At 45.1% G+C, this 15,283-nt stretch overlaps 1 protein-coding gene across 7 annotated transcripts in view; it reads right to left on the bottom strand.

Annotated features, from left to right (window-relative positions):
* MCHR2 (melanin concentrating hormone receptor 2) overlaps nt 1-15,283 on the bottom strand; it is a 2,016,060-nt gene that overhangs the window by 191,583 nt on the left and 1,809,194 nt on the right. For all 7 annotated transcript variants that reach the window (XM_069606534.1, XM_069606536.1, XM_069606532.1 and 4 more), the window contains one exon: nt 10,206-10,325. In XM_069606534.1, coding sequence (XP_069462635.1) covers nt 10,206-10,325 — 120 coding nt within the window. The remainder of the gene's footprint in view (nt 1-10,205; nt 10,326-15,283) is intronic.

The raw sequence follows: 15,283 nt of genomic DNA, 5'->3' as shown, positions 1-15,283 counted from the left end.
ATGTAGACTGCGGAACTGCACGGGGGAAATGTGTGTGCGTCTGTGGCAACAGGCCACAATGGCAAAAGCTGTGGTATCTAAGTCCAGCATGTGTGTGTATAGTTGCTTATATATAAAGGTGGTAGTGTAGGATTTCTAACCATGTTGTGCATTTGTTTATATTCTCCATGTGCTAATTGGGCCATGTTTTATTTTTGCAATATATAAATAATTTCCCATTCGCTTTTTTGGGGGAGAGGGCAGGTGGGGGCGACAGAACGTTTCCTTGTTTTTCATTAAACTGACCCCTGCCGCGAAGCAGAGTAAGTTTAGAAATCTTCATATATGAAGGTGAAATCATACTGAACTGAGCTTCTGAGTTGACTCAGGTAAACCACCCCCAGCAAAGCTGTCAGCTGCCTGGATTGCATTTGGTTATTTATATATTTATATAGCGCTCTTTCCCCACTTGTGTGGCATCAATGCGCTTTTATGTAAGAAAAACGAATTGGCACACCATGTTATTTGCACCCAGTTTCACTCAGGATTGAGTCTCACAATTTAGTGGGCAGCTTCAGGCCCACCCTGCAAGGCCCGCACAAGAGTTCTTCGAATTCACCCCATTTTTGGGGAATCCTTTAAACGCACCAAGAGTTTCACCCAATATCAGTATGTTGCCTTATCATAGTGTTTTGTATATATACACATATATATATATATATATATATATATATATATTACATGGCCTGCGGTAGCGGCCATGTAGTTATGGTTAAGTTGCTAAACCCATAGAACTAGCATTTTTTGGGTGGCTTATAACTTTGCTCCCCTGGACGAATCATCAACAAACTTTGCAAAACAATTATGTGGCCCACTCTGAATGTTATTGCAAAGTTTGGTGACGTTTGGTCAATGGGGGGCAAAGTTATAGGGGAGGTCCCAAAATTTATTTTTTTCCATTAGACATAATGGGAAAAATGTTTGCTCACGCCTACAGCCCAAACCGCTGGACGGATTTTCATCAAAATGTACGGCAGGAGTGGCGGCTTGGTCCCGAATGCGTGCTTTTGTTAATTTGGTCTAAATCCGTCTAGTAGTTTTTTTTAAACGATCAAAACATAAGTCAAAAAAATGAGTGATATCTATGTCCGCTCCGTGGACTCACTTCCCTGTTCGGTCTGCGGACTGGCCTCTGATTGGCCAGAAAAAATGTGCTGACTTTTGTGTGGTCCGCGAACATCAGGACGCAGCCGCTGATTGGGTGGTAAGAAAATGTGAAATGCGTCGGTTTTCCTGAAACGCCCGCCAACTTGGATTCACAGACTTTTTTGGGGTCTGCGGACAGCGCAGTGAAAACATTAAAAAAAAAGCAACATTGCACTTGTCAAACTCAACAAACAATCTCTGGGGATGTGGGGGGGATGAGGATGGGATGGGATATGGCCATAAGTAGCCAAACACGGGTTGTTTCACCCCCCGACAGTCCGCAAACACTTCAGATGTCCTGGGGCAGTCCTCTGGTGTTCGCGGACACTTCAGATGTCCTAGGACATCTGTAGGACATCTGTACCTATTTCTGCATTACAGGGTTGGGGAAAAGTTAGTTTTTGGATGGCTTATAACTTTTGCGCCACTCAATGAAACTGCAATTTCATTCTAGAACTAATCCTGAATGGTTTTGCAAAGTTTTGTGAGATTCTGTCGAGAGGGGGCAAAATTAGAGGGGGGTCCCAAAATATTGTAAAGGCATATAAATGTAGTGTTATTTGATGAATCTGCACAACATTTGGCAAAACGATTTTGGATCTAGATATAAATGGTTTTCTAAAGTTTGGTGGGATTTTCTCAAGAGGGGTGAATTTAGAGCGGGGGTCTCAACATTTTTAGATGGCTTTTCACTTTGTTGCTATTTGACAAATGTGGACACATGTTTTGAGAAAGATTATGGACCCAACCTTCAATGTTTGTGTAAAGACTGAATGGATGTTGTCAAGTGGGGGCTAAGTTATATGACTATTGTATGTACATACATTTTGACACTTTTTAAAAATTAAAACATGGGCGGATTTCGAGCAAACTCATGAGTAGCATTGGCAAGGACATTAAAGCATGGTTTTACAAATGTGCCCGTGTTTTATTTTTTGACTAGTGTCATAATGTAGGCACAAAAAATAGTCATATATCTTCGGCGACTGAGGTATAGCTTGTGGCTGTGGGCAGTAGCCAGATTGTCTGGGTCATGACATAAGGTCATGACGTGGACAATCTGGCTACTGGCCATGACCGCTAGGGATGAAAAATGGTGTTAAAGTGGCTATGTCTACCTGGGATCGGCTATGTGGTAAAGTTATTCAAAAGTAGGATAGGTTTGAAAGGGAAAAAAAGTGATTGTGGTAATATGTTCATAGGGTTTTGCAGGCTGCCATGGCAAGGGAAGAGGGGCTGTGTACGAGCCCCGCCTTCTCTTTCCATGTTGGCTGTCTTGGAAAAGGATTTTCCTTCCTTCTTAAAGCGGGATGCAGAAAAATCTATGTTTTTGAACCCTGGGTTCCTGCTTATGGAACAGGGGGTGCTAATGGCCTTTATCCCCCATTTCAGGGGCTGCAATGGACGATAATGGTCCGTAGCCCTCCTTCTTTATTTATTTATGTATTTATTTATGTATTTATAACACGCCAAAGCCCGCAGACATCAGGCTGTGTGGTTACAGTATTTGTTGAGGAAGATGAGGTGGAGGAAGACAGCTTACTACTTGCTGAGAAAGGAACAACCTTTCTGAGAGCATTGCGGTCATTGGAATTGGTGTGGCGGCACATGGAGGTGGTCCCGGAGGAGTACTGTCCAAGTAGTCTGCAACTGAGTACAAAATGCACTCAGTGCATTTCACTTTGGTAGCTTTAGCCTTTGGCACACTCCCAACAGTAGCAAAGAACTGGCACACTCATGATTCAATCTTTGTGCTAGAAGTAGGCATTTCCTCTACCTCATCTTCTTGGTCCTCTTCATTGTCTTTGAAAGTACTGCACTTTTCTGTTGTGAAGGTCCTCCAGCTGGTGGTGGTGGTGGCTCTTGGGGAGGAGGGATGGCAATAACTGATGCCATTTATAAGATAAATAATAGTTTTGATAAAAATTCTTCCAAGTATGTACTGTGTACTAGATTGGTAATGGATAATGAGAACGAAAAGGTGTAGGAGGTGTGCAAGGGAAATTTTGAAGTTGAAAGTTTCTAGATCAGTGGAAAATGCAATTCCAAACTGTTTTTGAAGCACAAATATGATCACGAAGTGCAGACTCCTTCGCGAACAAGTCACCATGCAGCGCGCAAGCGTATGGTCACGTGGCACTGTCCAGAAGGTCTGCGATGAAGTCAGACGTTCCCGGCTATCTACGGATGCAAACATTTTTCAAAAAGTTGCAAAAGGTGTATAGACGTGTTAAAAATGCTGCTACAAGGTGGGAAATGGCAGAGTTTTAAGGTGAAACTTTGTAAATTGGACAAAAAACATTGCTTATTGGTTAAGTATGATATTAATAAGTTGTAGGAAAATAGCATGCATTGGTAAAAACCCATGAAAGTCACTAAAAAAACTTTATTAACGGGACGTTATGGTTAAGCTGCACTACTAAAAACCTGTGAAATTCAATGAAAAAACTTTGTAAAGGAACGTTATGCTTAAGTTGCACTAATAAAAACCTATGAAATTCAATGAAAAAACGTAGTTAACGGGACGTTATGGTTAAGTTGCACTACTAAAAACCTGTGAAATTCAATGAAAAAACTTTGTAAAGGAACGTTATGCTTAAGTTGCACTATTAAAAACCTATGAAATTCAATGAAAAAAACGTAGTTAAGGGGATGTTATGGTTAAGTTGCACTAATAAAAACCTATGAAATTCAATGGAAAAACATTGTTACAGGGACGTTATGGTTACAGGTAAAACCGAAAAACCTCAGAAATTCGCCAGTTATGTTAAGCTAAGCATCCATAACTCGCGCCACCATGCACTGCTAAGACTAACACCCAGGACTTCAAAGATTACATCACAAATGTCATTGATGACATCACTGATGACATCACATATCTGGCTCACTTATTTGGGTTCACTGAAAAATCTAGGACAGGTGGTTTTATTCACTGAAAATCAGAATTTTTAAATTCAAGAGGTGCTGTATATCAAAACGTTAACCTTGTTATATGTTCTTAAAGTACTTTCCTTAGAGTTTGGTCTCAGCTCATGGTGCACATGCATGGGGTAATAGCAGGCCTCAAACACACAATTCATTTGTATACAGGAAGATACACTTTAATGCTATTAACATTTTCTGATGATGCTGTTTCTTTCTTCCTTACTTTAGTTTCCCTGTATGTGCCTCTGATTTATATGCATTGTGGGTCTTCATATGTATTGTTTGTACTAGCACAAGTGTGTAGTAAGTCTTGAATTGTTTGCTAGTTATTACATGTTTAACATTACACAATCACCCCTGACATCTTGTTACCAACATAATAAAAACAACCCGATCTCCTTCCTTGCCTGTGGCTACGGAGACAAACAGTTGATCTGTTTTCCTAAGCGGTCTGGTCTTGTTTATGTAGTGAAGGACCGCCCTACGCACATCTAGGGTGTGTAGTTTAACCTCAGCCGAGCTTTGTGGGTTTTGGAAGAAAGCCGGAAGCTCGATGGACTGGTTTACATGGAATTTGGAAATAAACTTATGTGAGAACCTAGGGTGTGTCCGTAAAACCAGCTTATCCTTATGAATAGTAAAGAAAGGATCCTGAACTGACAGAGCCTGAATTTCACTGACCCTTCTTATGGATGTAATGGCTACTAAGAAGGCAGTCTTATATGTCTGGTGTTTGAGACTCGTCTTATGCATGGGATCGAATGGGGGGCCCATGAGTTTAGATAGCACCACGTTCAGGTCCCATCCTGGTGGTGGGTTAGAAATAGGAGGGTGAAGTCTCTTTACTCCTTCCATGAAGGCCTTAACTACTGGTACTTTCCACCACGACACCTTGTTATGGGAAGTGGTGTATGCTGACAGGGCTGCCAGGTGTACCTTCAGTGAGTTAAAAACCAGCCTCGCATCCAGCAGGTGGAGCATGTAAGTAACAATGGTGGAAGGAGTGCAATCAACTAGGTTGATTTGCTTACTCTGGCACCAGATTACGAATCTCTTCCATTTGTCAAAGTAGCAGTACCTAGTGTTGGGCTTCCTAGCCTCTTTTAGGATGTCCATACACCTCTGTGGTAATTTGAGATGTCCAAACTCTATGACCTCAGGAGCCATGCTGCAAGGTTCATTGAGTTGGGTTGAGGGTGCACTGTTTGACCTTGGTGCTGGGACAATAGGTTGTACCAGCTCGGACGTCTTATGGGTTTGCACACCGCCAGTCTGCGTAGTCATGGTTGTCTCGCACACATGGGAGCAACCAGGACGAGCGTCATCGATTCTCTGTTCATCTTGTTGCCCACCTTCCTGATTAGAGGAGTTGGTGGAAAAGCGTACGCAAACATCCCTGACCAGTTCATCCACAGGGCGTTCCACTGGGAGTCTGGTTGGGGGAACCTGGATGCGGATCCTGGGCATTATCTGTTTTCGCTTGTGGCGAATAAGTCTATAGTGGGGAAACCCCACTGAGAGAAGATGTCTTCTACGACTTCTCTGTGTAGACACCACTCGTGTTCCTCTGGGAGGGGGACTCTGCTCAGAGCATCCGCTAGGGAATTGAGATCCCCTGGAACATGTTGTGATGACAGGAAGATGTTCCGTCTGAGTGCCCATATCCAGATTTTCTGGGCAAGCTTGGACAGATTTGGCGAGCAAGTCCCTCCTTGTTTGTTCAGGTAGGACATGGCTGTAGTGCTGTCCATCCGGATTTGCACTGACAGGTTTAAAAGGTAGGGTTCGAAAGCTTGAAGTGCTCTGAATACTGCCAGAAGCTCTAGAAGGTTGATGTGATTCTTGGCCACTGCGTGAGACCAGAGACCCTGAGCTGTGTGGTGGAGATGGTGAGCTCCCCACCCCGTCAGGCATGCATCGGTTGTGACTACCGCCTGTATCTCGGGATCGTAAAAGGGTTTCCCCTTGGACAGATTCTCTCTTGTCCACCAGTGAAGGCTTTGTACCAGTGTTGGCAAAACGACCACTAGATCGTCCTACTGACCACTTGCCTGAGACCAATGTTTCGCCAACCATTCCTGCATGGGGCGCATGCGCAGGCGCGCGTGGGGGACCAGGTAAATACATGACACCATCATGCCCAGCAAACGCATTGCTTTGCGTACCGTTATCTGGCGACCGGACTGGTATTGCGGAATTTGCAGCAATATATTCCGAATTCTTTCCTCTGATAGAAAGGTCAACCCCTCTAGGATAGCTCCTAAGAATTGTTTGAATGTGCTTGGCACTAGACTTGACTTGTTTTCGTTTATTGAGAAGCCCAATTCAAAGAGGAGGTTGATAGTCCTTTGAATGTTTGTTCTGCAAATTACTGGGGTTTCCCCTGTGATGAGCCAGTCATCCAGGTAAGGGTACACCGGGATTGCCTCCCTGCGTAGGTGTGCTGCTGCCACCGCCAGTACCTTGGTGAATACCCTTGGGGCCAAAGCTATTCCGAAGGGCAGTACCTTGAACTGGTAGTGCCGACTGTCCACCTTGAAGCGCAAGTATTTTCTGTGCGCTGGGAACATGGAAATATGAAAATAGGCATCTTTCATGTCCAATGTTGCCATGTAATCCCCCTTTTTTAGGAGGGGGATTACCTCTTGGAGAGTTGTCATGCGAAACTTTTGGGGCTTGACATACTTGTTGGCAGGCCGTAAATCCAATACTGGGCGCATTGTCAAATCTTTTTTTGACACAAGGAAGTAAGTTGAATAAATACCCTTGTTTACCTGGTGTCCCGGGACGAGTTCTATCGTGTCCTTTGCTAGCAGATTGACAATCTCTTCTAGGAGGATCTTCTGGTGTTCCAAAGAATGTATTTTTTGTCGTGGAGGATGGTCTCGGGGACGCTCTAGTAGTTCTATACAGTACCCCTCGGATACTGTTGACAGCACCCATCTGTCTGATGCGATCCCTTCCCAAGCTTGGGTGAAGTTGGAAATGCGTCCCCCTACTGGGGTTGCGTGAGAAGGGACCCTGAATGGAGCGTCACTGTTTCGGTGGAGGCGTGCCGCCTCCTTTATTGGGGCTGCCTCTACCTCTACTACGTCCTCTCTTATTCCCCCTGCCGTAACCCTGGGTAGACTGCTGGTTATTATTGTTCCACTGTGTACCCTGCCCCTGGGAATAGTTAGAACCTCTTTGGGAATTTTGGCCGCGTGGGTGACAAAAATTGCCATTCCCTCTCTGATTAGGGGGTTTAGTGGTTAGCTGGCCTAGGGATTTGAGTGTTTCATACTCACCCTTAGCATTCTTTAGTGCGTCCTCCACCGCCTTACCAAACAACAGATCCGGCTCCACCGGTTTGTCCAATAATGACGCTTGTGTTTCAGCCTTGAAACCAGACTGGCGTAGCCAAGCGTGTCTCTTAATAACAGTTCCTTCTGCTATTAATCTGCCTGCGTTATCCGCGGCATCAAAGGTTGCCTTTAAAATGCAACCGGACACGGCTCTTCCCTCCGCTGAAACTCGTGCCAATTGGCTCTTTAAGGGTTCTGGTGCGCAGTCTATGAGTGCCGCAACCTCTTCCCACTGATGGCAGTTGTAGCTGGCCAACAGGGTGGTGGAGTTGGTAATCCTTGCCTGGTAGGCAGAAGTAGAGGCCACTTTCCTGCCTAACCTGTACAGTCTTTTGCTCTCCTTGTCCGGAGGAGCCTTGGACGATGATAAGGGTGTTCCAGCCCTCTTACGCGTGTTAGTAACAACCAGAGAGTCCGACTTCAGATGCCCTCTTATATATAGTGGGTCTGATTGGGCCGCCTTGAAAAGTTTTTCAATCCTAGGATTCACTGCTCTGGTGAGGTTAGGATTGAGGAGTGACAGGTCTATTCTTCTTTGAATAGATTTTAGGTAGGGATGGCCTGAGCAACAGGCCTCCTCTCCCCCACTAACTCTTCTGCAAAGTCTCTTTCCTCCTGGGCACCCTGGGTGTCGATGTGGAAATGTTCTGCTGCTCGAGACAGCACTTCATTCAGGAGTGGCTGGTTGTCGTCAGGGGAGTCGGTAATGGGGGCCTCTCTTTCTACTGGGGAGTCTACCCTGTAGGGGTCTTCCTCCTCCTCATCTTGATCCTCATCATCCCCATAGTAGCCTGTCCCAGTTTGTTCCTCCACCATGTCCAAATCTGGATCCTCAACAAAGGATGTCTCTCCCTGGAAATGAGAGTAGGGCTGGACGTAGATGGGGTCTGAAGACCCTGTTGGTGTCTCAAAGTGGGACCTTGCACTTGGAGGTATAGGATCCTTAGAGCCAGAGGGTGCTGACCCGTCGAGAGTATAAGCAAGAAAGTGTTCTGGGTTTTTTGCATACAAATCTGCCAAAGATGACATTCTTGACATTACCCTATCTATGTCAACACTGGTCCATTCTCTGGAACTGGGAATGACTCTTTCTGGGAGTTTTCCAAATTTATCCTGACTAGACTTGGTAGCCTGTGCAGGGGTTTTGGTGTTATTAGAAGACGTGGACTTGCCTTTCTGTTTTTGAGGAGTGTAGTGTTCTACGGGCTTGGAAGTGGGTAGAGACTGCTTCCTTTGCTGTTTCCCTCCCTCCCCATGACTGGAGGAGTCTTTCCTGTGTGTTTTAGGGCCCCCTGAGCTTTTCGACGCCTGGCGTGGAGGTTCAGGGGTCATGACCCTATCCTTCGAGCGTGGAGGTAGGTGTTCGGGATCTGTAGTAATATGGTCTGCGGGCGCCGACTCTTGGAGTGCGGCCTGAGGGTGGAAGTCTGCTTCGTCTCCCGACGATCGAGCTTCCGTGACCTTAGGGAGCGAGGCACTCTTGGCAATAGTAGATGCTTGCCTGGCGTCATGTGGCGATCTAGATCGAGAGCGCCCAGAGGACGCCGATTCGGACCGTTCTCTACGTGCCTCTTTCCGAGAACTCGACGTGCACATCGAGTCTCGGTTGGACTTTGTGTGTTTTGTGATGGTGTCATGCGAAGCGCTCGTGTCGCCGGGGGTGTTCCCCATAGCTGGCCTGCCGGTCGACCTTCCGAGGTCGGGGACTTGCGCTCGGCTGTCTTTCGACGCCATAAAGCCATAAAGCCCTCGCCGTCCGAAAGTACGGCGTCGCTGCCGTTGCTGAAGGCGCCCTCCACTGCCATGGCCTCTTGACGCCTGGCGTGGTGGGCCCAACGCTTGATTGAACGGTCCTTAAGTGTTTTAGGCTTAAACCTACTACAGGCGCTGCAATTTGCCTCGGGTGGTCCCTCGGCAAGCAGACGTTGCACGTGGCGTGCCTGTCGACCCAAGGGTATTTGCGATTGCACTAGGGGCAGATTTGGAAAGGGGTACCCTCCATACGCACCTTGTGGCAGCGGGCTGGTAAATGTAGGAATATATAAGTGTCTATATATTCAAGAGTGTAGAGTATGACCACCCCCCACTCTCCCTACTTGCAGGACCTTGGCCAGTGGCCCAGGCCCGGGCCGAGACGGAAGCCTCGAGGCCCAAAGTCGTCGTGTAGTCGACGGTCGAACTCCTCTCCGATCCGGCGTCGAGTCGGCGCCCATTTTCGAGTTTCGAAAAACAAACTGTAATACTCCGCAGCTTCCACTAGATGTCGGCCTATGCACAGCATGTGATCTAAGCAGATTCCACAAGCCTCAGAAATATATATATATATATATTTCTTTTCTGGGTAATTTTCACAGCGCTGATGCAAAATGAGTCACTTCAAGGCATTTACTAAATTAGTGCATTCATAGTAAAATGTTGCTAATTTATTAGCATCCTACAATATATTTCCTATTACCCTCTATTATTGGCTTCCTCTGTTACGCTATTCCCCTTCTCATTCCATTGCACACCTGCACCCTTTATCTCATCCTCCTTTAAAACTTTGCACTCACCTCCCTGCACCCTGGTACCTGTAAATTCAAAATGCAAAGAATAACATGAAACGCCAAAACTGTTGGCATTGCCAATGCTTGCTTCTTTAAGGCCTGTCTATGTTTGTAGGTTGGCATTTAGGATACATTCAGATTAACAACAAGAATGCATACAAATGAGAATTAAACTTAATTTGAGAATGCATTAAATGATACTCACCGCCCTGCTCTCTTATTCTGTCGATACATTTCCCACGTGTAACATAAAATTAAAATATAGCACGCCAATATCAGAGGTAATGGAAAGAAGAATGTAGTGATGGTCAAATAAAGTGTATACCTAGAAAAGAAAAATATAAATAAATGCAGTGTTAACCTCAGCATGTAGCTCCCAAACCACGCTTTACAGGCACCTCGATAACACAAGACAGCACATTTCCACTCTCACAATGTCGGGAATTGGAAGGTCAAGAACCTAGTGTTATTTTCACATTCAGCGATAAGGCATGTCCTCCTGGGGACTGGGCACTACATCAGAAGACTAAATATTACGCAGTCGGACATGATGCATGGCCTGACCCAAACCAACCCTTGCAATGGCTTGAATCAATGCGAACTGGGCTAAAAGCGTACATCATTTTATGCACTTTGCTTGAAATGTCACACTGGCCTATTATGTTATACATGCAGCAATGAATATGTATACAATGGCAGTAGCTATCACAGTGTGTTGTCAGAGATAGATTACCTTGACTTATAATATACAGTGTTTAAATTACTTCTGCATGGATCACACTAAACCTTCCAATAATCTTGATGTTGCACAGTAGTGACAGGAGATTTTTCCAGGCGTTGAGGCTGGATGCTCATACCAAAATAGATATACTTACCTTTTTAGTTTGGGCTAATAGGTGTCGCGTGCGTCACCTATAATAGCCCCAACTATTGAATTAAAATACTGATTCATGTGTACAAAAGGATAAGGGCTTTTGACAAAGGGCACACAAGAATGACATTTGAGGAGGGATACACAGTGTATTAGGTGTTGTTCGGTTATTTATCCCTCTCATTCCCTGCCCCTAACCATGTTAATCCCTATGGCTAATCCCACCCATTCCTGCCAATCGCAGGAACTCTTTGGGCTCTCAGTCATCCAAAATGGCTGCCTCCATGGAAGAGCTATCTCTAAGGAAGGTCTCTGGAAACAAGCTGAAACTAGCATACATCTTTGAATGGGAAAGATAGCATGCATCTTCCAAATAAAATGATACATTGAAGCATGCAATTGTAATCTTTTTAAAAACAGCAAATGTACATTTATTTTGTTTTTCATGGTTTTGTTACAGTTCTTTTTTATTACTGGACAGGATGCATAAGAGTTGCAAAATCTACATATGCACAGATAAGTGAAGTATTTGAAATCTCTTCCATCCAGTAGCAGACTCTTTAAATAGAATGTTGTGTGAGCTAAATTTGGCAAAGCTGGAAACATCCATAAATAAAGTCCTTCCTTTATTCCGTTGACTTCCAAGTGTTCAGCATACAAAGATGAACATGAGACTACTAGGACTTTACAATTCTGCCTAGCACCGATGTGCAAACAGTTTCATGCTAGGAAGTCATGTCTGGAGACGGTATCCCAAAACCTCGAACAACATTTTTCTCTATCACTATGATACAATCATCACCTTTGGGGGAGGGGTGGAGTGCAGGTGTTGCCCAAGCGAGGAAGAGAAACTCCCAAGCAGTATTACAGAGGACACAGGAAAGGAGTGTGAGCAGCAGAGTGGGGGAGCAACAGGCTGAGGCAGACGCAGGCAGAAAGGAGAGCCATGGCGGCAAGGGGGCAAGGATAACATTGGGGGGTAGCCAGGCTTTGGGTGGACATTTCAGGCCACAATCAGACATTATTAGTCAAAGTTTGGCCATCATGATTGGCTGGACTACTGCCGTTTCCAAACAGATGCTAATTAGCTTCAATTTAGAAACTGGCAAAAATTGTCTTGCCAGACTGCAAAGCTGGGGAAAATGAAAGTCCGAGCCACCACAAACTTCACCCCACTCATCAGATGTTAAAGAGCTCTGTTACAGTTTTCCCTTTTTTTTAACAATATTAAGCACTTGAAAATGTGATTATCAGGAGATAGACACAGACGTAAGCGGGCAATTGTGCTTTAAGATGTACAGGCGGTGGGTGAGCAGGAATTGGAGAGTGCCTATACATGCTGTGTGAAAGAATAACTTAATTCAAGCACTTGTAATACATTTTATTCCCTGGCTCTCGTACAGCAGTGATAGGAAATTTAAACCCAGGTAATTTGTTTAGGCTTAAAGGACTTTGCATGCTTATAATTGCAGGCACCCTTTCAAGATGCATAAATTAAAGCTACTAGCATACTCGCTTTGCTCAACATGTTACTTTAATGTTTTATATATTGCTAGGATAATTTATTATGGGATATGTGCATGAAGACACCTCTTAGAAAAGCCAAGACTTCACCGTTTAGCCCCACCGCCATCGCCCCACCCATATTCGTATGTCACTGCACCAGGTGAGTCACAGTATATATTTTTTTCCATTTCTAGAACTACATAGGAGTCGGGGACCCCGGTGGTATTAAAAAGATCAAGTTAGGCAAATCATCCCAGTGTCATGGCACTCAATAGGATTCTAAAGAACTTTACATGCCAAATTAATACCCCGTCTCTATGCACTATGAAGCATTTTGTGGTAAAAGGGAGGTTGTAGCAGAGGCATGATTGCCACTATCGTACATCACTAACTCATTAAGAAAACACTCTACAGATTAACACAATTATGATTGAATTCATAGGTTTGTGTTTAAAAGGGTCCACACAAATCCTTTCTTCTGGGTATCTTCTCCTTGGTTCTTAGTCCTGGATTTAAGGTGTTCTTGCACTCTTCTTCTACTTTTATGATAGGGGAATCCTTCCCAGTCTCATCTCCAGAGTGGAGTCTGTTGACTGACTTTGTCCTGAGTGGTGGGCGTTCCAGCAAGGATCTGAGGGACGGGATAACAGGAGGATGCTCTAGGGTTTTGACAGGGTTGTCAGTGTGCCGCTCTCTACCTCCCTCTCTCCCAGGGTTCTGGTTCACCAGTCAGCTGCTCCAGTCTCACTCACCTCCAGTCTTTCCTAGTTGTACTCCTTTTTGAGGTAATAGTCTACCTTCTCTGCCACGCTACTGTTTTTCTGCCTTCCTGTTGATATAACAAATCCCTCCGGCTTAAATTTATTGTGTTTCCTCTCAACACTTCTCCCTATCCATCTCTTCCTCCTTCCCCTCATTGGTATTCCTTCACTTCTCCTCTTCACTTCATTTTAACACTTCCTCCTTCACCTCCTTGTTCCACCACTTTTTCCAGTTTGCTGTCCTCTACCACCTCCTTCTACCCCTTCCAGATATTTTGCCACTCCTCCACCCTTTCATTAAGTTTTGCCAACTCCTTATGACTCTTCTTTATCCCCTCTGTTTTCTAGTCACCTCTGCCTGGTACGATAACTCTTACCAGCTCTCATATTCTTCTTCTCCTAAGCACACTGGCTCTTTCTTGCTTTAGCGCTCTGGGTCTTATCCTTCAAGTCTTCTAGATTCATCTGATCCTAAACCTCTAGGCTTTTCTCCTCCTAGCCCCAAGGGCCCTTCTCCTCCGAGCCCACTGGGTCTCCTAATTCCCCACCGCTAGAATGTGTCTTTCCTCAACCTCCTGGGTCTTGCTAGCAACCTCCTGATGCCTACTTACACAAGTCTTTTAACACTCCTCCAGCCTCCTGCTCTCTCCATGCTCTGGGAGCTCTCCTCCAGTCTCATGTGCCAGCCCCTAGTTAAATCAGCTCTTCGTTCTAACTGCCACTTCACTCTGACACAGGCCTTGACCTTTAGACAGCTTTGTCACTGCCTTCCAGACTCTCTCTGGTGTAAGTGAATTCAGCTGTGCATGTTTGTTATAGGGAACTTGAGAGACGTAGTTCTCTGGGCCTGGCTGGGTCTCAAGAGACTGCTGGACTGCCACTTGAAGAACTGTATCCTTAATCTTGGAATTGCTAACTCCATCTTCTTCATTGGGTTTCTGGTATAAGGATTGGCTCCTAGGCCCCAGCTCTGCGGATGGCTTACAGTTCTGATGTGGGAGTTGGGGATGGCTAAACCTTATTCTTGGCTTGGCTTTCTGGTTTTCACCCTCTGACCCTGCCCTTGGGTGGACTCCCTTAGTCTATCTGTTTTTAAATGTATGATTGTAGAGCCTTGAGTGAAGACTCGCTAACAGCCTCTCCAATTTCCCAGGCTAGCTCATGTCCCACTCTTTCTATCTGTAAATGTATGTGGAATTGTTGCTCCTCCTCCCCCTCTGCAAGGGTAGTCGATTGTACAACCGCTGCTATCTCTGTTGTAATTTAGCGAACCAGGTCTTCCACACGTGGCATGATGGGGTTAGCAAAGGATCATCCCGAAGCCACACCTAAACCCAGTATCACAAGGTTTTTGGCATCCCCCAGCCCTGTTATCGACCTGACCATCCACCAATAAGGACAGGCATATTACTTTGCTACAGAACCACAAACACAAGTAGAAAGGTGGATTAGTTATTAGCAGTGTATACAAGAGTACGTCACTCTGGTATCCTTACAGGCTAGACCTTCATCTTGGGTTACAATTGGAGGTGTCTAGCTCTGTGGTCTGTTGGACATTTCTATTCCAGGTTTGTTCTCTTACTACACCACAGTCATTTCATTGCCCATGAGTGGAGGGCAGGAGAGGGTCCAATGATGGAGACTTCATCTTTGCTGGTGTCACGAGACAGGGGATGTGAACCATGAGTCTTGGTCTCACCCTGGATGGTATTAAGTTCCACTTCCAAAGGCACCAATTCCTTTTGGGTTATGGTATAGTCCTAGAGAAGGATTCTGAGCCTCATCTCCAGATCCTCTTTGTCATGTTCATGACAGCACCTATCTGGAGGAATTCTCAACATTTGTGCAAATTGGATTCTGCGCTGCACGAGTACAAGGATGAGTAGGGGTAAAATTAGCCCACACTGCCCTAACACATCTGCAAACCAAAAAACACAACGATAAAGGTAAAACAGAGACAGTTAAAACCTATACCTCCTTCATCTTTTGTGGTAACGTGGGCTGATGCAAGACTATGCTCTTAAGAGGGGTATGAAGGTGGACCAGTAGTGACCTAAACAACAAAGTATCACAGTTAAACATAAAGGGAATGTCCAATCAAGGTTCTATAAAAATATATACACTTTAATCAAACACACCATCTTC

The sequence above is a fragment of the Ambystoma mexicanum genome, chromosome 4p, assembly GCF_040938575.1.
Source record: "Ambystoma mexicanum isolate Mex_15411 chromosome 4p, UKY_AmexF1_1, whole genome shotgun sequence".
NCBI classification, from domain to species: Eukaryota; Metazoa; Chordata; class Amphibia; order Caudata; family Ambystomatidae; genus Ambystoma; species Ambystoma mexicanum.
Note: the sequence above shows the minus strand (reverse complement) of the source record. Positions and strands in the feature narration are given on the sequence as shown.